At 42.3% G+C, this 24,535-nt stretch overlaps 2 protein-coding genes across 16 annotated transcripts in view; one reads left to right on the forward strand and one right to left on the reverse strand.

The window, feature by feature from the left end:
- Positions 1 to 5,038, forward strand: part of LOC101444905 (carboxyl-terminal PDZ ligand of neuronal nitric oxide synthase protein) — a 301,310-nt gene extending 296,272 nt beyond the window's left edge. For all 15 annotated transcript variants that reach the window (XM_058310020.2, XM_058310019.2, XM_071207540.1 and 12 more), the window contains one exon: positions 1,488 to 5,038. In XM_058310020.2, coding sequence (XP_058166003.1) covers positions 1,488 to 1,998 — 511 coding nt within the window. In that variant the 3' untranslated portion in view covers positions 1,999 to 5,038. The remainder of the gene's footprint in view (positions 1 to 1,487) is intronic.
- Positions 5,039 to 13,276: 8,238 nt separating this feature from the next.
- SH2D1B (SH2 domain containing 1B) overlaps positions 13,277 to 24,535 on the reverse strand; it is a 41,403-nt gene continuing 30,144 nt past the window's right edge. Inside the window, exons 3-4 of the mRNA XM_004479689.4 lie at positions 16,231 to 16,396; positions 13,277 to 14,596 (exon numbers count right to left, since the gene is read on the reverse strand). Of these exons, the coding sequence (XP_004479746.1) occupies positions 14,559 to 14,596; positions 16,231 to 16,396 (204 nt within the window). The 3' untranslated portion in view covers positions 13,277 to 14,558. The remainder of the gene's footprint in view (positions 14,597 to 16,230; positions 16,397 to 24,535) is intronic.

Consider the following 24,535-nt stretch of genomic DNA (forward strand, 5'->3'; position numbering starts at 1 on the left):
TGCCACCCCTCTACAAGGCAGGTTATATTCTTTCCATTTGACAGATAGCTCAACTTCAGAAAGGTAAAGCGAATTCATTAAACTCACAGAGTTGGTAATCGTCAGATCTGAATTTGGACCCAGGTCTGGTTTGGAACTCATGTCTTAACCTTGGGGCTGTCTTGTGGAAGGAAGATTGGCTTTGTCTTGTTGGCCCAGGGAGTAAACCCAGATCAGAGGGTGAATCTGGAAGGAAGCCAATTTCGGTCCAACGTGAGGAAATTCATCCTAAGATTTAGAGCCATCCAGAGTCGGGTTGCATAGGCTTGGAAGTGAGTTTCTTGGCTCTGAGGCCATTTGAGAGGAGGTGGATGTAGGTGGGGCCAGGGTCCTGCAGTGGGCATTCAGGATTCAGGTGGGAGGGTAACCTCACTGTCCATTTTTGCTTCTCCAACATAACATGCTGTGATTAGTGATTTGGACCCTCATTTGCCTGCAAGGGAGCCAAATCAGAAAATCATACAAAATCCCTTTTAGAGATTAAGCCAAGATGAAGGGGAAAAAATCCAGTAGTAGATAAGGAACTGTCAGACACACTACCTTAAACATGCATCATAGGACTCTTCAAACTACTTTTGTGTCATGATTTGCAACCATCTAGTGGTTTTCGGAGAGAAATATTTCAAGGTGCTTATCAGAATAAGCCATCAATCTGTCCAGTTTCTCCGGTCATTGCCAGTGTGGGTCCTAGATGACGACCACTAAACGTGGAGCCTGTCGTGGTCCTCACTCATCTCTTCAGGCAGCTACCTCCACGCTGTCCCCCAGGGACCACACGGCCTGCCAGGCTGGGATGCACCAGCCAGTACCAACGAACCTCTTTACACATCAAAGATTTGCCAGATCTTCAAGCCACCGTGGCAGCATTTACCCTCCACGGCTTTGTAACAGAATCATTTAGGGAGCCTTTTAGAAATACTAAATAGCCTGGATCCCCACCCAGATCTAATGAATCAAAATTGCCAGGGCTGGGGTCCAGGCTCAGGTGGGCTCTGGTCCACAGCCACACCCGAAACCACTGCCCTAGACCATTGGTAGTGGGGAAACCTACATCTCAGAATGCACTGGAGGCCCGCAGCAGCCCTCCCAGTTTTCACCATTTTCCTCTAGGTGCTTTACAGGCTCATGGCATAGGTTCTTGATACTCTGCAGTAATACCTTCCCCAAAGACATGGCTCAGATCTGATGTGCCCCAGCTCACTGGTGGTTTTTATCCTGTCTCCAATGGCAACACTGTGTGCTGCTCTGAACACTGAGCAGAATGTAACAAGCCGAAAGATGGTTGTTAGGCTCAAGTTGCTAAACTCTACACACTAACCCAAGAATGAGAGCCTAGAAGACAAAGCGCCCATGGTTTGAGCGAGCCAAAAGTGCCACTGGAGTTAGAGCAGTGAAAATGGGGTGTGGACCGGTCCTTAAAGCACGTGTATTTGTCACCACCCTTTCAGGTCAGCCCTGCAGGAAGCATTCCCTCGACTGGATCCTCCGCCTCCCACAGCCAAAAAGCGAACCCCTCGGGCCCTGAAGACGCCTCAGGACATGCTGATTTCATCGCAGCCTGTCCTTAGCAGTCTGGAGTATGGGGCAGAGCTGTCACCAGAGCGGCCCCAGGATTCCCCTCCCCCTGTCCCTGCCCCAGAAGAGCCCATCCCAGCAGACACAGCACGGCCAGAGGCCACCACGGAAATGGCGGATGGGGGCGAAGCTCTGCCCAATGGAGCGGTTTCCCTGTCAGTTCCTGACCTTATCCACAAGGACAGCCAGGGCGAATGCAAGCTGAAGATGACCGAGTGGAGAAGGGCCTCCTCCCCTGGCCCCGTGGAGAGAAACGGCCTCAAACTCAGCCTGAGCCCCATCAGCCTGGCTGAGCCCCAGGAGGACAGCAGCCCCCCTCCTCGGGCACGGACCTCCAGCCTTGACAATGACGGCCTGCACCCAGACCTGCTGTCTTTTGAGTAGCGATTCTTCCTGTCCCACCTGAGCGCCCCCCTGCGCTTCCCCTCTGCTTCCTTCTCCACTCTGCACACTGGCCCTTCCCCCGCCCCCCTTACCCTGGACGATACTTGCTCCAGCAGAGAGCTGCTTTCCCCACCAGGGAAGTTCCAGGTTGGAAGACAGCACACAGTCCTGGCCAGAGTCAGTTTGCAGGAAGGGCAAACAGAATCGATGCCATCCTAGATCCTACTTTTCTGGAGCTTCTCTGGGTGCTGCCTGCAGCCCTGGGTATTGGCGGTCCTCCTCTGCTCCAGAGCTTGTCCTGGTTTCCCAGAGAACAGCAGGGCCACTAGCCCCGGGCAGGGCACCCTGCAGGAGGAATTCCCTTTGCCTGTCCCCCATATACCACCTATGCCCCTGCTCGTCTCTTTCCTTCTTTCTTCCCCCTTCCTCCTCTATGGCCCAGAAGCTCCCTGCCTCAGGGGGGATCAGGCTAGGTGAGGAATGATGGGTCAATTTTGATGATGGGCTCTGACCCTGACCGCATCCCAGCCGTGGTGGCCCCTCCCAGTCCCGTAGAGCGTAGCCCCTGGTTGCCATCCGGCCCCTGCCTCAGTGAGTAGGGTTCAGAGACATTACCAGGCCCGAGACCTGGAGGCAGCCCCTTGTTCCCAGGGTTCTCTAGGTGTTTCCATCTAGGCAGATGTAGAACACTGAGCACTCCCTGGGGTCGGCACAGAGCCAGCCACGGAGAGCCCGCCCAGGCCCTGCCCGTCGGGGAGAGGCACTGGCAGGGTGATGCCGCCGGCTATTCCAGGGCCTCCTGAGCAGAAGGAAAGACCCGAGCTTGTCTTCCATGAATTTGGCCTGGGCAGGCCTTGGCAGAATCAGCAGAACATGGTCTGGTTTTGTCTGGGGGGAGATCCCAGGGACATGGGGGTGGTCTAGGCATTCAGGGAGTGGTCCTAGGAGAATCTAGAGCAGAAGTAGTAGAGAAGGCCTTGAAGACGGGATGAGGGAAGAGCAGCCTGAAGCAATGCTCATCCAGGGGTCGGGCTTCGGGGTGGGCTGGGCTGGGCTGTTGCCCTCAGTGTGAGTCAGAATGAAGCAGGTAAGAGATTGGAATATGGTAGGAACTGTGGGGGCAAACCTCTTACTAAGTGTGAGGTGCTCTTGGCTCTTATGCTGAGACTGCCTGACTTCCCGCAGCCCTGTGCCTCCCTGGAGGGGCCTCTGGCCTGCCTTATCTGATGCCACATAGTTCTTTCTGCACCTGCCTACAGGATGCATGTTAGGGAGAGACACAGTTCACCCAGCCCTAACCAGCTGCCTCCCTCCTCGGTTAACCCTACTTTATGTTCCTGTCTCCCACCAGGGGTCCTGTCCTGCTGTCTTCCTGTGGCCAGGAAACCTTGTAAGGGGGTGACCCCAACTCTGGTGACTCTTGCAGCAAGAAGAGAGCATCCCTTTTCCTGAAGGGTGGCCAGTTCCCCAAAAGAAGGCTGGGAACGGCCTAGCCAGCCTGGACAGGCCATTTGGCAGTTCCCGCAGCAGGCTCCTGCCTCCTTCCCACCCACAAGCTCTGGCCACCCCAGAGCTCACTTTCCAGTGCATCTCATCACCAAGCCTCTGCTCTCCTTCCTCCCACCAAGCTCACGCCTACAAAACTGAGAGTCTCAGGGGACCCACTAGGGCATGGACTGCCCTTCATGCATTCTTGCTTCTGCAGCTGGGTGGCCCTGCCACCACCCTCCCACCCCCTTTTCTTCTCCTGTGTCTTCTATGACCCTGGAAAGCAATGTTTCATGTGCTTATAGCAAAGCTGGTCTCCTCTTCTCCACACGGGTCTGTGCATATGGCAGGTACCTTGCAGGCTCTGGTAAAGTGGGCAGTGGTATCAAGTGTGTATATCCTGCCTTACTCCAGGAACATCCCCAAGGTTGAGATCTGTGACCTTAATGGTCAGAGAGAGCCTCTTGGAGCTAGCATTTTAGATCCTGTGAGTCTTTCCAGACTGGTTTAAGGTATTACACGAAACGAACAGGTAGAGCTGGGGGGTGGGGACCGCAGAATCTAAATACACATCCTGGGAGCAAGTCCAGTTCGAATTAGGTTTCCATACCAAGAGCTCAGTTTGCTTCTCTGATAAGAAATTTAGGGAGTTCTCTGGGACAGCCTTTGGTGTGCACTCCACACCCAGACCACTGCTGAAGAACTGGCCCTCAGGCACAGGTTGTCCCAGGACAGGGCCATTGCCAGAGTGATCCCAGAGTTCCTCAGACTTGTGTCCAAAACTGAAGAAGAGGTCATGGGGCCCTGCTCCAGTCCCCAGATCTCTTCTTGGCTTCTCTGTGATCTCTGCACCTCATCTACACGCACCCCACCCCCACCCCCCCACTACAGGGGATGCTGCTGCTAGTTCAGGAAACTGGTCCTAGATGCTGCAGGTGTTGCCAGGTGCTAGGGATTAAGCACTGCCCAGAGCTCAGCAGGAACAACTACTAATTATCTCCTGCTGTGGGCTTGGATCAATGCTTCTGTCCAAAGCCCCTCCTGGTTTCCCATGTCCAACTCAATAATCTGACTCTTCTGTGGCCAACTGTGCAGATCCCAGGTAGTCCAGCTTCTCTGTGAGCAGGACCTTTGGGCAGCCAGCCCAGGTCCTAGGAAAAAGGAATGAAGAACCTCTCTTCTTTCTCCACATCAGGAAGTTGAGGCCACTAGGTCTCTTCATTGCTCCCCCATAATCCCCTCCCCCATTCCCATATTCAGCATATAGCTTTACCCTGATAGAGCACAAGATGAGCTTCCAGAACCTGCAGGAGGATAGTATATTCACCTGTCCGAAGAGAAGAGTATCCGTGAATGTGTTATGTATGTGGGCAATATGAAGACAGACATGTATCCGTTGATTTTTTAAAGAACAAGGAGGTTGGCCCCAGTTTGGGGAGGAAGGAAGATTATAGATCTATTCTGAATATTTTCTAGAGATTTTATATTTATATTTTTAGTAATATTCTGGTAGAAGGAAACTGCACAATAAAATGATTTGGTTTGTCTTGTCTGGGTTTTTCTCCCAACAATGGGGAGTTGAGATTTTGTTCTTGTGGGCTTGGAAGAGTGAGGAAAATGGGAGCTGTTGCCAACCCCCCAGCCTGAGACCCTTGGGGATAAAGTCTTTTAAGATAGGCCTTCAAATGCATATAGTCCCTAGCTGGCTGGCATCTGTGAAAGTGTCCCTCCTCTTCCAACCATGACCTATCACCATCTGGGGGGCATCAGGCATGATGTGCATGAGTAGACCCCCCTTGTCAGGCATGGCAGTGACTTTCAGATCATCTCCTGGGGTCCATAGCCCTGTCCCACCAAGTTGGGGGTGGAGCTGCATGCACATGTTCATACAGTCTGGGAGGGACAAGAATAGTAAGTCTCAAAGGGTTCATCAGTGACTAACAGTAAAATACCAAGAGCTACTGACCCAGGGATTTCCCCTGCAATTACTCTCAGAGCTCTTCTCCCCAGGACACCCCGTGATTGAATGTGGTTTGGCAGAAGAGCTGGGCTGAAGCTCCTTTGTTGCCCCCCAAACTAATATCAGGTCTAGGGGCCCAGAACACAGCTGAGAATTGGCCAGGCCCTTCACCTCAGAAAGTGCAGAAGAGTTAAGAAGGAAGGGGAAAGAGGCATGGAGCCTGCTCACAGAAGCCCCACACATTTCTAAGGGGGAGAGGTGGGGTTGTGCTGCCCAGCTGTCTTCATTTGCCCCTTGACGAGGCTTGGGTTGAAGTCTTCAGTTCAGCACACAGGGATTTCCTGGCTCCGCATCAGAAGTGCCTCAGGTGTGAGGCTAAGCTCTAGCTTTTCCTGTATTTACTTCCATCCCCACACTTCATTTCTCAGGCCAAATTCAAGGACAAACAACTGGGCTTTCTAAGGTCACTTGCTCTCTGCAGTGGGATGAAGCATGTTATTCTGAGAAGGCGGAAGTAACACAAAACCCACTCATATTCCATGCATGGGAAGAAGGTATTGAAAATACAAGTGCAACTTTAAGTGTATGCTCCAGTGACTGCTCTTTGGGCAACCTCTCCCATTGGATGGCAGCCATTCAAGTGTGAAATGTGCCTTCAATATGTGTTTCCTCCCCACTATTATGCAAGGCAGTTATTTTGAGCTAAGATCAAGCATGAAAAATCGTGTAGAATTTTCTGAGGAAATTTTTAAGTATGAAAATGGATGTGTAATATCTTTTAATGCTGTGCTCTTGGCTGAGCCCTTGGTCTTGCGTTGGGATACAAAGATGCAATTATTCAGACAACATATCCATGGCCCCACCATGAGCTAAGAGCTGTTTTGGGGCATTGTCATAACATTGGGGGAAAAGTGATAACATGGTTCTATGAGCATACCAACAAAGGTTGAGGCAGCTATTGCTCTGCCACACAGCGAAAGGCTCCTGTTAATGTACCAAAGAAGGGGCAATTGAACTGAGAGAGTGTGTTTCCTCTGGGCTTAATCTGCCTACAGTAGTTGCAAAAGGAAATGGACAATGAAAGGCCATCAGGAAATTCCTAAAGCCGCTGCACATGTGCTGGTGGGGAAGTTCAGGTTGCTTTCAGAATTTATGGAATTAGCCAATCTAGAGCTGCACTTCAGATGCTGCCCTTAACTCAGAGAACTTCTTGGTCAGTTTACTCTGCTTTTGGACTTTGGAATCTGGTCAGTGGGCAGGCTCCTAGGAGTTTTCTAAAACTCTTGGTGCTTCGACTACGTGTCTTCTCCTTTCTTCTCCCTCCCCCCCAGCATCCCTTCCACCCCAGGGTATGCTTAGTTGCTCAGCTTAGCCTAACCAGTAATCAAAACCATAAGGTTTTGATGCTCATGGACCCCTGGGCTTCACTCACTCAGCAGTGCGCCCCCTGCTGGGCATACTGGTGGGTTTGGGGTGCCCCATCTGGAGTCCCCACTGTGACTCTCCTGTGAGTGGGAACAAGTAATTATGTCCACACAAAGAAATACAGTCCACACAGATGGACCTCCACCTCCTCTAGACAGCTTCGTAAATGCAGATGGCATTTAGTGTCTTTCATCTCTCCCAAGAAAGTCCACTCTGGAAACTTGAAGTTGTCGAGTGAAAGGATTGCCTCTCCAGGATGCCCTCATCCCTGCTGATGTTTGCACTGGGGGCACACAATGAAAGCCCAGAGTCCCCACCACTGACTTCCTACTAATGAGAAAATTCCTCTACTTTCCGTATCTAGGGACCGACCCTCCTGAGACACAAATCCTCTTTGTGTCCAGCTTATCTCCAGCTGCTGCCATGATAAATAGTCCTGCTCAAGGGAGCCCTGTGAAACAAATCACTTGGTCATCAACACAGACAGGGAAGCAAACTTCAGGAAACATTTAAGGACCAACTCAAACATACCAAGCTAGTTCTTTCTGGTGGGAGTTTCCTGAGGAATCTGTGGGTTACACAAAGCAGAAGACTGCCAATGTTTTTCCTTTGGAATAGACCAAAAACAAAGCTGTTTAACCAGACAGCTGTTTCTGGTGCCATCTGCTAGATACCTTCTTAAAGCAGTCCCCATCTTTACCACCTATCCTTCCTATGCTTGTGTTTATTCAGGAACTTCTCTTGAAGCACAGCCGAGTGTTTAGCCTGCCTCATGGGCAAACAACTCCCGGTGGCTTTAGCATGTGAGTAGTTTAGGGGGGTCCAGGCCACCACCAGGACCAGTGAAGGAGCAACCTGGCCTTTTGAGACAAAGGGAAGGGACTTCATCAGACCTGTAAAAGGCTTTTAAAAAGCAACAAACCAGGATGAGCTCCCTCTTCATCCAGAGTCCCCAACGAATGGACCCTTTTTCTGGATAGGAACACTCATAAGAAGTCCGGACTACCCATCTTATATTATCTTCCTGGCATCTCCTGGTATCTGGTCAAGTCTATTTCTGTCAACCCATTTTTGCTCGATTTGAATCCTGGCTCCTGTCGAGCCTGTCAGAAAAAGTCTTTCTAGCAGATCTACCAAATTCTCTTTAGAGTAGACCCAGGTGTGGCATTTCTAGGAGCTGAGTCTTCTGGAAGGGCCATCTGGGAAGTGATTCCATGTATAATAAAGCCTCTGCCCAGCCCACCCCATCTTATTAATTAACCATCAATTAGGTAGGTGGTACATATTATAACTAGGCTGAGGAGTCCTGCTGTGAAGTGTTTGGGAGAGGTGTAAGATGGCTTCTCTGTCCTCCAGAGCATCTACAAACTGGCCCCAGCGTACCTGGCCAGCTTCATCTCTCTTGACAGCCTCTCTTCTCCAGGATCCCGATAACGCCATACTGCTCAGAGTTGCTTCCATGCCTGTGCTTAGGCTGGTCCATCTGCCCAGGTCACCCTTCTGCCCTCCTTTCTCTTTCCTCTGACTTCGCCAGGCTGTGTTAGTTCACCCTTCAAATTTCAGCCCAGGCATCCCTTCCTCTGGCACCCCACTCCCGTCCTCTGCTCTCCTGGAGCATCCTGTGTATTCCTCCATCACGGCACGGGACATAACGTGGAGTGTAGCTGCCTCCTTGAGTCTCCCACACATCTTTGAGCTAATCAAGGGCAGGGACCATGTCATCTTCATCTTTGACTCTTCAGCTCCCAGCACAGTGCCTTGTGTGTGATAAAGTCATGCCTGAACTTGAGTCAAGGAACTTATGGTTTTATTACATATATTTATATTAAAAAGTTGTATAAAATCAAGTATGAATGTGGAACAGACTAGATTGGGCTCTCAGTGAGTGCCCCTTTCCACCCCTCTTCCTATTCTCCCCACACCAGGACCTCTTCCCACAGACAATCATTGTACCTGAGTGCCGGGGGCACAGAGAAAGATTGAAGGTCATTTTCGAAGTGGAAAACGATGAATGGACTAGTCTGTAGCTCATTTACATCCCACCAAAGCCTGCCCGATTCCTGTTCCCTGGACGGGTACCACCTTGCTGGGGAGCAGGCAGAAGCAGGTACTCGGTGTCCAGCCTAATGCAAGAGTGGTCTCACCTGCCCACCCCTGGGAGCTGCTTCTCACGCTGCTCTGAATTCCAATTCTTAATCTCCACTCTGTATAGTTTTTAAGATTTGCTACTTTATTATTATATTTTAAAGCTCCTATCTTCTATATATTCCAATAATCATGGCAGTTGATTTACACAATCATTTGGTTTTCTCAAAACCTGGCAAGGGAGATCTAGTTAAGCCTATTTTTCAGGTGCAGATATTATCTTTCTGGGTTCAGAGAGATTAGTACACATGATCTCATTAATCCTCACATCTCTTGAGGTAGGTATGCCACCCCACTATATTGGCGATTAAACTGAGGTTGATTAAGCAGATGGCCTGAGTCTTAGAACTGACCCAAGTCAGTAACAGACCCAAAGGTCTAGCTCTTCAGACTTTAAGAACAGGCCTTGTTCCCACCACCACACAGCTGTCTTCTGTTTCTGTCACATCAGTCTCATAAATAATTCCAGGAAATGCTTGTGGAAACATCTTTTTGAGTTGGACCTTCTCCAAGGGCAAATGCAATTTCATTAAACAGCAAACATTATAGGAATTTAGAGACACACTCCCACCCTCTTCATTTTACAAAAGTGGAAACAACAGACTGTATTTTTAGTGTTAACCTGCGCTAGCGTCATCTCACTGCATCCCCACAATAAGCTGACAGGTTGGAGTCGTTTCTCCACTATCTAGATGAGGCTTAAGGAGTTTGTGCAAGGTGCCCACAGTCACTTAACCCGTAAGTGTCGGAGCTGACTCCCGTGCCTCCTGAAAACATTCATTCTTAAGGGTTTTTGCTAAGCCTCTACTCTGTGACTTGCAAGAATTTCAGCTGGAAGCAGGTGTGGCAGAGTTATTGCCTCTCAAATCGCAAACTCAAGAGAGCCTGGCTCATACACTAGTCCTGTTACCGACACTGGACATTATGCATTCAAAGGGGAGGAGGTGAGCACTGGTCAGAGAATACCTTCCGGTTTTAACAGCTACCACAGTTACCAGTGCTTAAAAATTGATCAGTACTTCTTTCCTTGGTGGTTGCCTGACCTCTTGTGGCTTGCTTTAGGCCTTGCAGTTTCTGGTAACTAATTTCTTTACAAGGCAAATTTTCATGAAAAATAAGTAATATCTTCTTTATGAGATAAACATTGCCTTCACTTTAGAGAAGTTTGCAATCTTCTTAATACCATACAACAAATAGTATGGACCTAGATGTGCAGAGTAGGAAATAAAAGAGATGACACTCCTCAACTAGGAATTCCAGAGGTAAAAATAGGAGAGGAATGTGTTGAAGAAAGAATGAGAATGCTCCAAAAATAAAGCAGGAATAAAATGCTAATAATGAAAGAGTGTATAGCATTTCAAATAGGATAAAGAAGGAAAAGACTCACACTTAAACACATGACAGTAAAATATAAGGTCATAAAGATAATCTTTAAAGTTTCCAGAAAAGAGTGGTGAAGGAGAATCAGGTTGAAATTACACATCTCAACAAGAACCCTGGATACAAAATAATAATGGCTTAAATTTTTTATATTGGTGAAAGAAAATCGCTTCAAACCTAAAAGTATACATCCAGTTAAACAGTCTTTTAAATTAGTGTAAAATAAAGATTATGAGGCATACAAGACTGCAAAAGATTTACTAGTCAAAGACCATCTTTGAAAATCCTCTAGGAAGAACTATTTCAGCAAGAAAACTCAAGAGAATGTTATGGGCTTTGAAAAATATAGGATGCAAGGGACAGTAAGTGACTCAGAAAAAGTTACTGTTATTTAAATAATAAAGGGCCCCAAAGAAGTATATAATAATAATAATTAAAATTTAGATAGGGAAGCGGATTTGGCTGAACAGATTGGGCATCCACCCACCACATGGGAGGGCCAAGGTTCAAACCGAGGGCATCCTGACCTGTGTGGTGAACTGGCCCACGTGCAGTGCTGATGCACACAAGGAGTGCCCTGCCATACAGGGGTGTCCCCTGCATAGAGGAGCCCCAGTGCAAGGAGTGCGCCCTGTAAGGAGAGCTGCGCAGCATGGAAAATGTGCAGCCTGCTCAGGAATGGCGCTGCACACACGGAGAGCTGACATAGCAAGATAACGGAACAAAAAGAGACACAGATTCCGGGTGCCGCTGACAAGGAGACACAGCAGATGGACACAGAGATCAGACAACTGGGGGGAAGGGGAGAGAAATTTTTTTTAAATTTTAGATATCTGAAAAACCAGGTGGGAAGGTAGAATTGGTAATGATGACAGAAGGAAAATGAAAATATTATTATAACAATTTATATAATGTAGAGGTCTTAATATGTTAGGAGTAACCACCAGACATTTTTTTGAAATGGAATTCTCAGATCTCTTCTACTGAAAGCTGAAAAGAAGAAAAAGAAGAAAATCTCTGGTAAATGGAAAGAAAGAAGTATCATGGCAGAAATAAGTTCCAATACAGGAATGTATAGTAATTGTAAATGCACTAAGCTCATTGAACAAAAGGAAAAAAAAATAGATCCAGCAATGTTTTGTCTACAGAAGACAAAGTTAAAACAAGAGATATGAAAAAACTTAAAAACAAGGAGTGAACATTATATACTGCAGAAATATGAATGAAAACAAATCCAGGATATCCATTTTAATATGATATAAAACATAAGTTAAAAACTATAAGAAACAGAGAAACATTTGGCAAAATAAAAGAAACAGTGAATTAATAAAATAAAATAACTATTAAAACATATTCACCTAAAATATAACCTCAAAATGGTTGAAATAAGAATGGCAAACCTATGAGGACAAATTAATGCCTACTCTATTAGATACTGAGGTAAAATGAGAGATTTCTCTTTGACCCTGATAGATCAAATAGATGAAAAATAAGCACATCTATAAAAATATTTGTTTTACATGATCTATGATTTTGAATAAATATGGGGAGCATGAAGAAAATGAGCTTTACAATGAATAGGAGAAACAATTCTTTTCAAACGAATGAAATATTCACTGAATAGTCACATATACCAGGTCAGCAATGAAGCCTCAGAAATCAAAGTCAACTAAACTATTATTATCTGACCCTGATGCTCTCTGTAATTTGAAATCTATATTAAAATAAGAAATAAAAATGTATGTTTGAAAATATATTGTAAATTACCAAATAACCCTTGGATTAAGAGGAAATCTTTACAGAAATTAAAAATACTTAGTCCTGAACAGTAATAAAAAACAATTCATGTTAAAATTTATGGAATATGGCTAAAGTAGTACATTGAGGTAAATTCATGGCTTTAAATATATTTATTAGAAAGCAAAAAATATTAAAATCAAGCCAGATAAACCTTGAAAGTAAATGAGAGTAGAAATCCATGAAATTCAGAATAAAATACGAACAGCAACAAAAAAAAGATTAAAAAACCAAAATCTTGCTCTGAAAGTACCAATAAACTGATTAAAAAGAAAAAAGAGGAGAGGCTGATAAGATACAGAGTAAAAAGGGAGATATGACTACAGTCATAACAGAGTTTTAAAAATAAATAATAAAAGCATATTATGAATTATATGTCAATAATTTTGACAAAATGGATAAAGTCCTAGAAAAATAAAGGTGCCAAAATTATACAATAATTGAATAAACAAATAACCATTAAAGATACTTAGACAGTAATAAAAGATTTCTTCTTCTCCTCCCCACTAAAACCTCAAACCCAGGCAGTTTTACAAGAGAGTACTAATAAACTTTCAAGGAAAAAATAATCCCTACTTTACAAGGTTGTTTTAGAAAATGGAAAAAGGAGAAAATCTGCCTAATTCACTTTATAAGATTAGCATAACCATGGTTTAGTAACCAAACTCATTTGGTTTATGAGTGTGATGCCAAAATCTTAAATGAAATATTAGCCAACTGAACCCAACATTTTATTAAAAATAATATATCATGATCAATGAAAAGGTGATTTATTATCAGCAATTTATTAATGTATAAAGATAAAGGAATGTGACTATCTTGATAGATTAAAAAAAAAAAACGCCCTAAAAATTTCTGAAAACAACTTCAGATTTAAATCTCTAAAATAGCCTTGATAAAGCTGTTTACCTAAACCTACAACAAACATTGTTTTAATGGAGAAAATGTCTAAGATTCCCTATAATACTGGGAATAATACAAGAATGCCCACTATCACCTCTGCTGTTTAATGTATACCAGAAGTCCTAACCAGTCAAGTAAATAACAACAACAAAATGAATAAATAAATAAAAGGCATAAAAATTGAAAAGAGACCAAACTGTTGTTATTTGCAGCTAACAAAATCATGTACATAGAAAACATAGCAAAATCAATAGGCAAGATTGCTAGATACAAGATCAACTTACAGAATTCAGTAGCATTTCTCTACAGCCAAAATCTACTAGAAATATAATGAAATATAAATTGTTGTAGCCTTGGTTGTATAAATTTAATAAATTGTTATAGCTTACAGTTATAAGAGCCATAAATAATTAGGAATTCATCTGACAGAATACATACAACTTCTATGGTGAAGTAAATGGATGTAGCATATTTAAACTTGGGAAAGCTTATCATGAGAATATCAGTTTCCCTGTAATCATAAATTCATTGCAATCACATTCAAAATTCAAAATTTCAGCAGGGGTTTTTTGAGTAACTCAATAGATTTATTCCAAATGTAGGTAGAAGAGTAAAGGTTCATGAGTGAAGAGACGCTAAGTGTCCTACTAGACAAGATATTACAGTCAGAGTATTAGAACTGTTTTACTATAAAGTAGGAACCATAAACGAAAGAGAGGAAGATGAATTAGTAAGTAGTTTATTAATTAATGAGTTATTAAGCAGGCTGGAGAAAGAGGAATTTTACAAAAGAGTAGGTGGGAATGAGTGAGAGTCCTAGAAAGAAACTGTAAAATCAGGGCCCCCACCATGACCAAGAGCATGTGCAGACAGGCCGTTTGGGAAGGCTGGGACCCTAACCTCTTACTGATCCTGTATCCATCCATCCCTGCCAGTCTTCCCAACTTCACCTGACACAACCAAGCTCAGCAGAGCCTGTATCACCCCCATCAAACCACTTGTTGTATGAACCTAGAGAGGGAAAGAGCTTTGCCCAAAGTTATATCGCCTGCGATTGAGCCAGGACTGGATCCCAGGGCTCCTAACTTGCCACTAAATGCATTCTCTGTATGAAGCTGCCCTAATGGTTGCTGTTTAGAAGGAGGGTTTCAACCATGGTGCAGTGGTCATACTTCAAAGAAGTCAAGAAGAACGGGGTCAGGCTGTTCCATTCCAAGCAAGAAGAGTGAGAGTTGAAGAGGGGTTTTGAAACTGTTCGTGGTGCATGCCTGGGGGCCACGGATGTGGGAATGACTTCTCTGAGGCTGGTGGAAAGAACATCTTCAGTTATCCATACCAGGAGAGTCTGAATTGTCCATCAGAGTTTGGCATTCTGGACACACATTGGCCCAAGAAGCAAGGTCACCAGTGAAAGCTGTCACACCATCCCATCACTAATTTGCTTTGTCCTGTCTTCTTATCTTCAAGGCAAGACATCCACATAATCATCCTTACTGTTCCCTGGGGGGAAAAGGATCAGATCAGGTGTGAGGTTCTACACACAGAAGTCCCATTGACTAACCCTACTTAAGAGAAACAACATTCTTCTCAAGCCCAGAGTGGTCTTTAAGCCACCTTAGAAAGACATCTTCAAAGGCTGGGGAACCACAGGAGCTCCCCACAGGGGTCCCTTTATAAGCAGCCTCAGAGCGTAGGGGTCCCTTTATAGGCAGCCTCAGAGCATCCAGCCCCAGAGGTCTCCGATCAGCAGAAAACCTTCACCTTCCTCAGAGGAAGAACATCTGAAGCATGTACTTAGAAGGCAGAGGGAACAGAAAGAGGAAGATGAGACCAATGGGAGATGTTCCCCATCGGTAGCTGAAGAATTGTGTTATCTCTCTGTTAGGGCCTAACCAAGCATGGAAAATAGGTGAGGTGGAACTCTAATCCAGCTCTTGGGGAAGATTTCTGAGGGGTCCCCCTCTTGGAATTTGTGATTACTTTTATTATTGCTGAGATAAATATTACCACCATCCCTACCACCTCCAGCTCCTTATCTAGGTTTGCGCTGAAGACCTAAGAGCTGTAGCACAGGTAGCTCCCTGGGTTTCTAGCTCTGCCACCTTTTACACTTTGATTTTTTTTCAGTAAGTTTTGGTGGAAAGTCATCATGGGACTACATCTGCAGTTGGGTCTATAGAAAGTGATTTTGTGTGTGCATGGGTGCACACTCCCCTGCGCGGGGATATGGGAGACAGTGAAACAAAGGTGCAGGAATTTTATTTTAATAATTAACAACCCTAGTCTTCTTAGGGACATGAGAAGTTTGCTATGGCAGCCTAAGGGACAAGTTTTTGCTGTAGATGGAGTAGAATGGGTATGGAATAATTATGTTCCCCAAGAATTCTCTGTACCCCCTTCTCCCTAGCTGCCACATCTGCTCCCATCCCCATCACCTGCTCATTGATAACTGAAATCCTTTTAGTTGAGAATAAAACTACATATTTCACTATAAGAAAGTAGGCTAAAAGTTAATGTCTGCGTTAAATTAAAACTAACTTGCAACTGATCTATAACAGATTATTTTCTGAGAGCAGATTTCAAGAGATGTGGGTAAGCAAGAGTAGCAGTTTGTGATGTGGTTGCTAGACCTCAGCATTTGAGTACATAGATTCTCTGCACTCAAATTGACTTGTCATCTCTCGTTTCCCACCATGGGCTAATACCCTTAGGGATGTATTTGAAATAATTTGTGACCTGATACTTTATAAATGGAGGCTTAGTAATTATTGAGTAAAATTTGACAGGAGAAGCCTGGGGGAGGCAGCTGAGGTACTTTTCTCATTTGAAAATTCTGCCCATTTGTCCATTTAGTTCCAAGTTTCTGTGGCTTGCACAAGGTCACAGAATGAATCTGAAGTCAACACTTTACTCAGGAATTACTCTTGTTTCTGACAAAGAAGCCCCATGTTTTGGCCATCTTTGAAGGGCCTAGAAGAACCATTTCCCAACAAGATGGGAATTGCTCTTATTAGAATGAAGCTTTTTAGAGGCAACATGATGGAAAAGAGTGTTTCTCAGAAGTGATTCTACAAAACAGGCCAGAGGTAGAAAAGGAGCTAAGTCTCTTTCCTGGCTCCCTTCAGAGTTTTTACCATAAATGCCCTCCAACTTTATCGTTGATCTTCTCCATCTCAGGGAGGGGCTCATTCTTTCTATTGGGTTTAAAAGATGAACCACTAGCCCTTGATTTGGTTTTTCAAATTTGGAGATCAATTCCTTCAGGTTTGGGAAGATCAGTTTTCGAGCTCCTTCCACAGTCTGCAAAAATATAAGAAAGGAGACTACTCAGTAGCATGCAGTTGTGAAATGTGACACTTTTCAAAACAGGATTGCAGGGCAGGCTGCTTCCCTGAGCCTGCAAACTGAAACAAGTGGCCAATAGCGCATACTTAACAGCTTAACACCAATTTCAATACACAGAAACCCTCATTTTTAAGACCACCCTCTTACTTGAGCTGCTCTGAATAAAGAAGATTAACAATCAAGGGGTCCCCAGTTCAGTGTACAGATAGAGATTCCCCCCTCCTTGGCAAGTTTCTCTGGGGACATTTGCTATTGTAATTCACTATGAAGGATACTCCTCTAAGAGTTCATGGCAGCCCCTGTGCCTTACTGACAGTTTTTGCTATGTTGGGGCACTGACAGAGGTGGATCTCTGAGGGGAAATACAAAATATGCAGCTTATATATTTGATCAATTCAGAACCTCTCTGAGAGGAAATAAGACCCAAAAGTCCTAATTTTAACTGAAAGTGGGAATGTCAACATGATCCAGGTAAATTGTAAATAGTTATCTGTTTATCAGCTGTAAACCAAGTACTCTTTTCAAATATAACATTAGAGACATAATGAAAAGACAAAAATAAATAGCTTCATCTGCTTTTATAATCACTGTGGGTTCACATAGAGCCTGCCGTGTTGGGCTACAAAAAGCACGGTGACTGTTAGGCTCTCTGGTGTGTAGTCTGGTTAACCTCCATTGTGGAAATGCAGGCTGACATTTAAATCTTCTGCAGGGAGTGCCCACAATGCCTTCACTTCAGCCCAAAGAACCATCCATTCCAGTCCAATCAGTGCAGAGCTGCTCCACCCACACCCGCCCCTCTGTGTCTCACTCCTAACTGCTTTAATGCCTTCAGATATTCCAGACAAGAAACAGCACTGGGTACTAGGGAAGTATCCAATTTCCCAAAATATGTACAGCAAAGAAAAAAAAAACTCTTTAAAATAAATTGCTTTAAAAAAATTTTTATTTTGAAATAATTTCGGACTTACAGAAGAGTTGCAAAAATAGCACAAAAAATTCCCATAGATATGTTTCACTTTGACCCCAGATATTATTTTATTTTATTTGCTTTTTATTTTTTCTATATATATTTTTTCTTGAACTTTTTGAGTGTGGGATGCAGTTATGATGTCCCTGTAGTGTGTATATAACCACACTACAATTTTCAAAATCAGGAAATTAACCTTGATATACAGTATTATTAGCTAATCTACAGACTTTAATCAAATTTTGCCAGTTGCTTCAATTATTCCCTTTATAACAAATGAAAAAATATATATAGAAAGTATTTTGGAATCATTGCACATTCTAATCTCTCTCAGATATGCACAATGCACATTAGTATATTAAGGATTCTGAGAAAGCTTGTAGGAAAAACCTGTTTAACCTTGTACAGAAGTGTTTCAGAAAGATTAGTTCAAGATTCTCTGGTAGTTACTCAAAAGTCAACCACTGAGAGCAGGAGGGAGAGTGAGAGTGGAGCCACTGGCAGGTGGTAGTGCTCCCCTTCTGGAGCCTGGATCTGTGCCTGTCCTCAGGGGCAGTGAGGGGATTCTACTCTTTACTGTGAGACAGGCCGCTAGAAGAAGGGACCCCACACACACCCTGCAGTCCCCTTGCCATCCCAGGAGTGTGAGTGGTGGCTGGACGCAGGGCTCACCAAGTTCCTGCCAGCTGAATAAAAAGCATCTGCACAGCTCTCTGCCAAAGCTCCACATGGACCCCAGGGCCAGCAGAATAGAGGCAGAATCCTGCAGGAGTGGGTTGTTTCAGGAACCTACAAAGCAGGAGGTGTCTGGCCATCAATCTGGAGAGACTACAACAAAATCAGTGCTTGCTCAAGGGAACTTAGCCAACAATAAGAAAATAGAATAAGAAGAACAAAGTGACAAAGAGAAGACTTAACACACACACAAGAACAACTACTTAAACCCTGAGATGAAGAAGCTAATCACGTGCATAAACCCAACAAGTTAAAATGATGACCAGACAGCAACAAAAAAACTACAGACCATACCAATAATCAGGAAAACATGGCCCAGTCCAGTGAACAAACTAAAACCCAGGAAGAGGAGTGGAACATCAAACAACTAATTAAAGCTCTCAAAACATGTATCATGGACCAATTTAATGAAGTGAAGGAAGAGATTAAGCATATTAAGAAAATACTTCGAGAGCATACAGAAGAAATTGTAATCATATGCAAAAAGATAACAGATATGATGGGGATCAACAGCACAATCCAAGAAATAAAAAATACACTCTCAGCAAATAACAGCAGATTTGAAAAGGCAGAGGAAAGAATTAGTGATGTGGAAGACAGTACATCTGAAATCAGATAGTAGAATTGATCAATAAAAAGATAGAAAAAATCCAGCAGGGACTTAGGGACCCGAATGACAATGCAAAATACAAAAACATATGCATTATAGGCATCCCAGAAGGAGAAGAGAAGGGAAAAGGGACAGAAGGGGTTTTGGAGGAAATAATGGCTGAAAACTTCCCAAACCTATTGAGGGAGATGCATGTACATGTCCAGGAAGCAAAACACACCCCAAACAGCATAAACCCAACAAGCCTACCCCAAGACATATACTTGTCATATTATCCAATGTGCAAGACAAAGAGAAAATACTAAAAGCAGCAAGAGAAAAGAGAACCGTCACATACAAGGGACACTCCATAAGATTAAGTGCTGATTTCTCCTCTGAAACCATGGAGGCAAGAAGACAGTATGACATAATCAAGGTATAAAAGAAAAGAATTTCAAACCAACAATACTCTATCCAGCAAAGCTAGCATTCAAAAATGATGGAGAGTTCAAAATATTCACAAATAAACAGAAACTAAGAGAGTATACCAACAAGAAACCTGCCCTTCAAGAAATACTAAAGGGAGTTCTGCAGGAAGAAAGAAAAAAACAGGAGAGACAGAGTTAGAGTGGAATGTGAAGAATAACTAAAATGACAAAAAGAGAAAAAAAATCAAACAACGTATGACAAACACAAATCCAAAGACAATATGACTAATATACATAATTCCTATAAAGTAATAATACTGAATGTCAATGGATTAAACTCACCTGTTAAGAGACACAGATTGGAAGATTGGATAAGGAAATATGACCCATCTATATGCTGTCTACCAGAAACACATCTTAGACCAAGGAATTCAAGGAGATTGAAAGTGAATGGCTGGAAAACAATATTACAGGCAAACAATAACCAAAAAAGGGCAGGAATAGCTATATTGATATAGCACTAAATAGACTTTAAATACAAAACTATTGTGAGAGACAAAGATGGACACTACATATTAGTGAAAGGGATTATCTCTCAAGAAGAAAGAACATTCATAAACATTTATGCCCCTTACAAGGGTGCCTCCAAATATGTGAGACAAACACTGGAAAAACTAAGGGAAGGAATAGATGCCTCTACAATTATAGTGGGGGACTTTAACACACCACTATCACCATTGGACAGAACATCTCAAAAGAGAATCAATAAAGAAACAAAGACTTTGAACAATATATTAGAGGAGCTGGACCTAATAGATATATTCAGAACATTACACCCAAACACAGCAGGATATACATTCTTCTCAAGTGCACATGGATCATCCTCCAAGATAGACCACATGCTAGGCCACAAAGAAAGTCTCAGTGAATTCAGAAAGATAGAAATCATACAAAATAAATTCTCTGACCACAGTGGAATGAAGCTGGAAAACTGCAAGAACTAGAGACCCAGATTTATCACCAAGATTTGGAAGTTAAACAACACACTCTTAGAAAAACAGTGGGTCAAGGAGAAAATCTTAACAGAAATCAAAAACTACCTTGAAACTAATGAAAATGATAACACAGCATGTCAAAACTTATGGGATGCAGCAAAAGCTGTACTGAGAGGGAAATTCATAGCCATAAATTCATACATCAAAAAAGAAGAGCTAAAATTAAACAACTAACTGCACAATTGGAGGAATTAGTAAAAAAAAAAAAAAAAGAACAAACTAACCCAAAAGAAAGAAGAAAGAAAGAAAACAAAGATCAGGCCGGAGCTAAATGAAATAGAAAATATGAAAGTGTTCAAAAAAATAAAACAAACAGCTGGTTCTTTGAGAAGATTAATAAAATTGACAAATCCTTAGCTAGATGAATAAAGAAAAAAAGAGAGAAGATGCAAATGCACAAAATAAGAAATGAGAAAGGGGATATCACCCCTGACCCCACTGAAATAAAGACTATCATAAGAGGATACTTTGAAAAACTATATTCCTACAAGACAGACAATTTAGAGGAAATGGATAAATTCCTAGAAACACATAAGCAGCCTACATTGATGAAAGAAGAATTTAATGATCTCAACAAACCAATCACAAGTAAAGAGACAGAATCAGTCATTAAAAACCTTCCAACTAAGAGGAGCCCTGGGCCAGATGGTTTCACAGGTGAATTCTACCAAACATTCCGGGAAGAACTAACACCAATCTTGCCTAAACTCTTTCAAAAAATTGAAATAGAAGGAACATTGGCTAACCCATTTTATGATGCCAACATTACCCTAATGCCAAAGCCAAACAAAGAGACCACAAGAAAGGAAAATTACAGACCAATCTCTCTAATGAACTTAGATGTAAAAATCCTCAACAAAATACTTGCTAATCATATTCAACAACACATTAAATGAATTATACACCATGACCAAATGGGTTTCATTCCTGGTATGCAAGGATGGTTCAACATAAGAAAATCAATTAACGTGATACACTACATAAAGAGATTGAAGGGAAAAAAATCACATGATCATATCTATAGATGCAGAAAAAGCATTTGACAAAATACAGCACCCTTTCTTGATAAAAACACTGCAAAAGATTGGAATAGAAGGAAACTTTCTGAACATGATAAAGGGTATATATGAAAAACCCACAGCTAACATCATTTACAATAGTGAAATCCTAAAATCTTTCCCTCTAATATCAGGAACAAGACAAGGATGCCCACTATCACCTCTTCTATTTAACATTGTGTTAGAAGTACTTGCTTGAGCACTGAGGCAAGAACCAGATATAAAAGGGATCCAAATAGGAAAGGAAGAAGTCAAAATTTCACTATTTGTAGATGACACGATCTTATACATAGAAAGCCCTGAGAAGTGTACAAAAGAGTTTCTAGAACTTGTAAATGAGTTCAGCAAAGTCGCAGGGTATAAGATCAATGCACAAAAATCAGTAGCATTTCTATACACCAATAATGAGCAATCTGAGGAGGAAATCAAGAAACAAATACCATTTACAATAGTAAATAAAAAATCAAATACCTAGGAATAAATTTAACTAAAGAGGTAAAAGACTTACACACAGAAAACTACACAATGCTGTTGAAGGAAATCAAAGAAGACCCAAATTATTGGAAGAATATTCCCTGTTCATGGATAGGAAGACTAAATATTATTAAGATGTTTATCTTCCCAAAACTGATCTACAGATTCAATGCAATCCCAATAAAAATCAACACAGCATTTTTTAATGAACTAGGAAAACTAACTATGGAATTTATTTGGAATGAAAGAGGCCCTGAATAGCCAAAGACATTGAAAAAGAAAAATGAAATTACAGGAATCATACTACCTGACTTCAAAACATACTACAAAGCTACATTAGTGAAAACAGCACTAGGATAGATGCACTGGCCAATGGAACCCAATTGAGAGTTCTGATATAGATCCTCATATATACACTCATCTGATATTCAATGAGCCCACTCGACTGGGAGAGAATGGCCTCTTCAATAAATGGTGCCTATAGAATTAAATATCCATATGCAAAAGAAGGAAAGAGGGTTACCATCTCACACATTATACAACAATCAACTCAAGATGGATCAAGACCATAAAGACCTTGGAAAACAATGTAGGGAAGCATCTACAGGACCTTGTAATAGGAAATGGCTTTATGAACTTCACACCCAAAGCACAAGCAGCAAAATAACAAATAGATAAATGGGACTTCCTCAAAATTAAAGCCTTTTGCACCTCCAAGGAGTTTGTCAAGAAAGTGAAAAGAGAGCCTACACAATGGGAGAAAATATTTGGTAACCATGTATCTGATAGGAGGCATATTCTGCATATATAAAGAACTCCTATATCTTGAAAATAAAAAGCAAAACAACTCATTTAAAAAATGGGAAAAAGATTTGAACAGATGTTTCTCCAAAGAAGAAATACAAATGGCTAAAAAGCACATGGGAAAATGCTCAAAATCTCTAGCTTTTAGGGAAATGCAAATCAAAACTACAATGAGATACCATCTTATCTCATTGTAGATTGGCAGCTATCAAAAAAACAGAAGACTACAAGTTCTGGAGAGGATGTGGAGGAATGAGAATACTCATCCACTCCTGGTGGGAATGCAGAAGGATCTAGCCATTCTGGAGGACAGTTTGGCAGTTTCTCAAAACACTAGCTATAGTTTTGCCATATGACCCAGCAATTCTACTGCTGGGTGTATACCCAGTAGAACTGAAAACAAGGACACAAACTGATATATGCTCAACGATGTTCATAGCAGCATTATTCACTATTCCAAAAGTTGGAATCAACCTAAATGCCCATCAACAGAGGAATGGATAAATAAAATGTGGTATATACATACAATGGAATACTACTCAGCTATAAGAAGGAATACAGTACAAACATATGGGATAACATGGATGAATCTTGAGGACCTTATGTTGAGTGAAGCAACCCAGGCATTGAAAGACAAATACTACATGACCTCTCTGATATGAAACAAGCAAGTCAAGCTGCCTCAGGGATCTAGAGACTGGAAGATAGGCTTAAAGGAATTTGAGTGAGAGAGGAAGGTTGTGAGCTGATGTCTACATGGGTGAAGTCTATGATAAGCTGGAGGTAAGTATTTGTACAGGGAGGGGATAAAATGGGAGCATAGGGGTAACTTTGGGTGGGGCTTGGTGGGCTTGCGAGGGGCTAGGGTTGGGAGGACGGGTCAGATGGCCCAAGGAATTGTGGGGAGGGATGGGGGAAACAGTTGAATATGGGAGACTGTCAGGTAAATGGTTAAAACTATAATGTTGAGAAAATTTTTTAGAAAATATAAGGAAGAATTACATGTTTAAGGTGTGTGTGGGGGGGTATCTGGCACAGGGGCAGGCTTCTAGGGAATGTGTAGTACTCATTTTGTCATAGTGTGTTATATCATTGGGCGGAGACCCATACAATGAGTGTGAAGGTGCACCCACACCCTCAGGAGACCTGATGTTCTCAGAGGGAATTGTGTCTCTTGAGAGGCTCAGGGGCTCCCAATCAGTTAGGACAGTCTAGTATGTCAAGCCCTTAGCATTGCTGCAAGTATCTGAAAATCTGGTCCCTCAAGTAGTGAAGATTGATTGTCACTGTGGGCCCTGAGGGGAGGAGGAGAGAGGTATAGAATAGATCTAAGTAGGACAACTGGGGGGCAGTGGAAATATTCTGCAAGATCATGTAATGATGGATATAGGACATGTTAACTTACACCAAAATTGTATAAAAGTCTATAAGCTAAAATATAAACTATAACGTAAAACATAAGGAAACTAAAAATTTAAAAATATGTGCAGTCTAAAATAAAAACCATAATGTAAACCAAAATGGAACCATGTTTGATATTTCAAAATCTACATCAGTTTTAGCAAATATAACATGAACATGTAAAAAGATCATTGCTGGGGGAAGGGGAAAAGTTAATGTTGGATATATGGGAGTCCCCTATATTGTATGTGTGAATTCTGTGATCTAAAACTTTTTTGAAGACAAAATTAGAAATTAGAAAAAGAAAAAAAAGAAAGCAAGAATGTAGACACTGAGGAAGAAATGAAAGAAAGTGCCTTGTCACTGTATATACAGGGTAACACCTATTATGGTGATGAAAGGCAAAACATTAAAAACAAAGCTTTATAATGTTTTTCATTTTTTAATACACCAACTTATTTTTACTTTATTTTAGTATTTCTAAATTAGTATGCATTCTATTTCTAAACTTTAAACCCATCACTATATTTCAATTTCCTATTAATTGAATTTGGCATTATAATAAGTTTCATAGTTGAAG

The sequence above is a fragment of the Dasypus novemcinctus genome, chromosome 13 (genome assembly GCF_030445035.2).
Source record: "Dasypus novemcinctus isolate mDasNov1 chromosome 13, mDasNov1.1.hap2, whole genome shotgun sequence".
Taxonomy (NCBI): Eukaryota; Metazoa; Chordata; class Mammalia; order Cingulata; family Dasypodidae; genus Dasypus; species Dasypus novemcinctus.